Source organism: Anneissia japonica, unplaced genomic scaffold (genome assembly GCF_011630105.1).
Source record: "Anneissia japonica isolate Jap-2015-1 unplaced genomic scaffold, ASM1163010v1 scaffold368_len332514_cov184, whole genome shotgun sequence".
NCBI lineage: Eukaryota > Metazoa > Echinodermata > Crinoidea > Comatulida > Comatulidae > Anneissia > Anneissia japonica.
In genome coordinates this window covers 98463-103722 of record NW_022708279.1, presented here as the reverse complement: position 1 = coordinate 103722, position 5260 = coordinate 98463, and the positions used below count along the sequence as shown (strand labels likewise).

The 5260-nt window shown below is 33.0% G+C and overlaps 1 protein-coding gene across 1 annotated transcript in view; it reads right to left on the bottom strand.

Moving 5' to 3' along the window:
• The window catches only part of LOC117106503 (kinase D-interacting substrate of 220 kDa-like), a 55389-nt gene extending 50496 nt beyond the window's left edge, over positions 1–4893 (bottom strand). The window contains exon 1 of the mRNA XM_033247872.1: positions 4478–4893. Coding sequence (XP_033103763.1) covers positions 4478–4564 — 87 coding nt within the window. The 5' untranslated portion in view covers positions 4565–4893. The remainder of the gene's footprint in view (positions 1–4477) is intronic.
• Positions 4894–5260: the final 367 nt, after the last annotated feature.

The window sequence follows — 5260 nt, the reverse complement described above, 5'->3', positions numbered from 1 at the left end:
ATGTTATGTTCGGGCGTCTAGAACACAAAAATTTCGCGGGGGCATGCCCCCGGACCCCCTACGACAGTGTTGTCTCAATCGGCCCAACTTTCGGCCCCCCCTTTTGGACATTTCTGGATCCGCCCCTGCATACACTCTATCCAATTGTATTTAACAATAACATGTGAAATGCATGGTTATGATGACATCATGGCCATCTCATATCATGAAATCTGATACATATCATGACAGTTTACTAACCACAGGCCAAATTATACCCTCCTCAATTTTGATCCGGATAGTGAATTCACTTAGAAAACACTTTTTTAGGGCGAATTTAAATTGAGGATTCAGCCCCATCATGTTTCTTTCTTGCCGGAGACATGTTACTATGGAACCTTCAGGGCCAGACTAACATAGGGCCTTCTGGGGTGGCAGCGCCAGGCACACAGGCCCCAATGGGAGAAAAAAACCCCAGGAAAAATCACCGAAAATCTGGTTTTATGTTTTATTCACAGAGAATTTAGGCCCACTTGTAGCCATGTTCAGACATTACTTTTATGAATAACTAGGTCAGACTTCCATTTATTCCAGATATGAGCATATCACCCCCAAAATTTTTAATTTATTATTCATATACAGTGGAATCACTAAGTGGAGGCTTTAAAAACTAAGAGGAGGGATTCTCCCACCCAAGGGTGTGGTTACTATGAATGAAATGACTAAAGGGAGGGATTCTATTATATTCTGGTATATTTTATTAAATCATCGTGGCATAGTAAAATGAATTGAGATGATAATTACAAAAATAGAAACTAAGCAAGTATACAATTCAAAAAAATTACATTATTACTACATTATTGTAAATATTAATAATACAAAGAACAAGTAAACAGTTAAAAAAAATTACATTATTACTACATTATTGTAAATATTAACATACAAAGAACACAAATATTATGAAACATCAATATTGTTATACTTATTAACTAATGATTACACATTTTGCTATATATTATTTTGTTATTTATTTCATTTATTATTTTTTGCTTATTTTTTTACTTCACTAAATTAGATATATTGCTTTCTGGTATTTTGTTAATTTTTTTATTATATGATAATTGGGCCTATATTATATATTGTATTGTTTATGTTAAATTGGATGAATAGGCTCACAGCATTTTTGGTATTGTTTTAAGTTTGGTTTTGTGTCAATATATTTATTTGTTTTGTATACCACAACTGTATTTTTTTTTTTTTTTTTTGGCGAAAAAAGAATAATATTAATAAGAACCAAATCATTTTATGTTTTTTGTCATTGAGTTTTAGAGTACATGGTATAGTAAGCCTTACGGAATGCCTCCAAATTGTTTACTTTCTGTGACATCCAAATTTAATGGTTTGAAGATTTGGAAATAACTTGCCAAATATAAAGTCAACATTACATGTTTATTATAAATGCAACTCCAAAAGTAATCTGACCCAATTTTCTCACCCTATTTATTCTTCCCTTGATCACATACATTTTGCTAATTGAATTATATTCTAAACATTGTACTTTGTATTTGTTGAACTCTCTTCCTTTCACTTTACTTGGCACGAAGGTCAAAAAACAGACAATGTAATTTCTACTCATTACAGCGCTATAGAAATATTTAATGGATCAACCCTTGTCTTACTTTCCAGATACCATTGCTCATGTGTGAGTACAGTGGCACAGGGGCTTAAGCCCCCTGTCTCCCTGCTGGCGCCCCCACTGCTTTGGCAGTATCTCTAACTTAACATCATATAACAGGTTGTTAACTGGCAGAGATGTTTTACGACCTGAAAAAAGCCTAAAACAAGATAATAGTAGCAATAGTAATAACAAAACTAGACTTACTATGTCTGTTTGTACAACAGAACATAGGGCTTTTCTTAATTGCTATAATTAGAAATGAAGTTGAAATTACAAAAAAAAAGAGAAAAGATCGTCACAAACACAATAATTTTTGTTCCTTGTAACTTGGTTAAACTTTCCTGAAGTTTCATTCAGATCAATCAATCCGTTTTTGAAATATCTGGTATGGGATGTTTTCCTTTCAATGGTCCTCATATTCACACCTCTACTCCAGATTGTCACAAAAATTTAATCATTTCTTCAGTAGACCTTGAAAAACTATTATAGAATATTATAGAAAGTTTCATTTAGACCCATCGATTTATATAAAGAGATATTTAGGTCTGGGATCTCAAAAATTTAAATGACCCGCATATTTACACCCTAAACTGAATCGTCCCCAACACATAACAATTTACTCCTTGTAACTTGTTTAAACTTTTCTGATAGTTTTATTCATATCAGTTGACATGTTTTTTTTTATAAATATCTGGTGTACAGTGTTTGCCTTACATCCCTTTAATCGGTCCTCGCATGCACATTCCACCCTAGATTGACAATAAATTTAGGAGCCACATCCTTGATATGTTCTATGCTTCTACAAAGCATGGAAAAGATCCAAGCATGGCAAGTGACCAAAGTGCCAGGCGGAAAACCCCAGTGAAACCCCGGAAAATGATATGGAAGAAAAAAAAAATCAGAACAAATACAATGGCTTTTATAGCTACTGCTGGGAAAAAGCCAATTAAGTCACTAATAAGCCAAGAAATTGAATGCAATGGGTTTAAGAAACATTTTACAATTTAAAAAATAAAAACCAATGCAAAAAAACAAAGGGTACAATCAATGGCAGATTCAAGGGTGGAGGAGAGTCAAGCCCCTAATTTTTTTTTAATAAAAAAAGAATGGATAAAAAAAGGAAAATTTTAATCAAATTTAGGTCTGAGAGTTCCACTTCCGGGTGTCATAATCATAAATTTTCAGACCTCAGTCCCAACAATGGTGGAGCTAAGGTGATCTAGACTCTCTATTTGTGAAAGTTCCTACTTGGGGCCCCTCTATTTCAAATTCCTCCCACCACTGACAATAAACATAGATAGAAAAAAGGTTGGATGCTTTGTGGATTGTGCCATAATTTAAAATATTCAAAGATGTTTGGTTGTACAGTACAGTATGTAGGCCTATTATCTACATATGGCATCGTACAGTCTTAAGAGGTATTAACCGTTGATAAGTAGGCCCAAAGTACAGCAACCTTTTTACAGTACAGTACTTGGGCCCTAGGACTACCATCATTATTAATATGTAGGCCTACAGCTAGGCCTTAAACATTACTATTAAGATACTATAGAGGATGCTTCAGTTCTTATCACAATTCTATCAATCAGAATTATATTTATAGTGCTAGTGTCAAAATGAAAAAGCCTTTGAACAAGGCAGAAAATTATGTACAGGAAAGTATTGCATGACTTGAGTCTTGTAATTTGCAATCATGACAAACACAACAATGCAATTTATGCTAATTCAAAGCAAGAAATACATCTCATTTAAATAAGCTTTAATTTAGTCAATGAATTATTTTCTTTGAATGTATATCCAGACACACAGAGGATTAGAAGGTAAACTATTAGAGAAACCTGGTTAAAAAAATTCCTGTTTTACTAAAACTAACAATAAATAATAAAACTGGATACAGAAATTTCAGCATAAAAAAAGAAATCTACTATTAAGAAAAAAATTAATTGACTCAACCAAAATGAATAAGTCATACAATATATATGGTAAACATCAATAAGTATTCAATAACTAAACTCTGACCTAATTTAGTGATTGCCTCAATATGTTGAATGTTTAAAATAAAATAAAAATAAAAACATAATGCTACCAATGATGTATCTGTGTGACATGCCTAAACATGGTTAAATGATTACATCACATCATGACTATATAAGGGCATATACTTTTGTTTTTTTTTGTCAAAGAAACATTATTAACAGTATTCAATAACTAAAATTTCATGGAAACAGTAACTCAATACAATGCATCTCATTTAATAGAGAAATCTTAACATTATTATGAAGCAGTGATGATAGCATGGGCAGAATTTTCTAAGATAATAAATCAATGCCAAGAACAATTTTGTTGCTAGAAAAATTCAAAAACATGTGACATGCCCAAATATGGTCATGATGATGATGACATCATGATTATATATTACACATCATGACTATATATAGGCATACAACAGCTTTCTGTTGAGGAAAATGTGATAGTGTAAACAGCGCTTAATCATTAAGCACAGTGATGGTAGTGCAAGCAGAATTTTCTAAGATAATAAATCAATGACAAATTCAAGTAAAATGAGGTTAGTACAGTCATTCATTAAAATTACTTAAAGCAATTTCTTAAAGCCCTGTTCAGCCTAAATATGGTCATGATGACATCACATCATGACCATATATAGGCATATCGTGACTATATATGCATTTTTTGTCAGAAGAAAATGTGATAGTAGCTCTCTCAACTCATATCATTTTGCAAAGCACATCAAATAAAAGTGTAAATTACGCAAAGAATCAGTTTCATGCCATTTATGACTGTTGAGCTCATGTTGCCTACCTTGGCGGCCCAGTAGAGTGACGTACCAGGTAGAAATTCAAATTGTCGCAGGTGTTCATTGCCACTGTTACACCTAAACGGCATCATGTATGTTTACGATATTAAGCTACATTAGTTTAGGAGCGTCTGACGTGCATCTGTTGCGGACGAGTTAGAAATCACTCCAATAAGTGAAATGCATGGTTTCTACGATATGAACGAACGTCCACAGGCTAAGTGAAAATCAACCAGAGAGGAGTCACAATTTCACAAAACCTGACATTCACAATGCAAATTAAAATAATTTCACGGTCACACGTGTAAAAGTGAAGAGTGTTTAGTTTCAATCAAGCTGCCAAGGGATAACCTGGGTATATCAAGAGGCTTACGGCAACTGATTTAGTTTTCGCGTTTTAATCTTTATTAGTATTACAAGCTCTAGCTATATGAATGAGGTGCACTGGGGAATTTTTAATAATAAGAATTTACTTGTTCCTATTTCAATCAGCTCGGATGTGTTTAACTACTTCTCTTAAAGGTTCCTCATCAAGATGGACGTTTCAATTCTGGAATGACTGGAGGCTTAGTGGAATATTTGTCCTCAATCTCTAATTTAACCACAACAGCATTTTTGCATCTAACAGCCATTAGTTTCTGAGATGAATGGCATCATTAAATACTTATTATTCTATTCGATTTGTGAAGCTTTAAGTTAGCAGTTCTTGATTATGGAAAGATCTGTTAAAAGTGTATAATTAAGCATCTTTTTCAATTTTAATATTTCAAGTTAGGAGAACCAAAAGA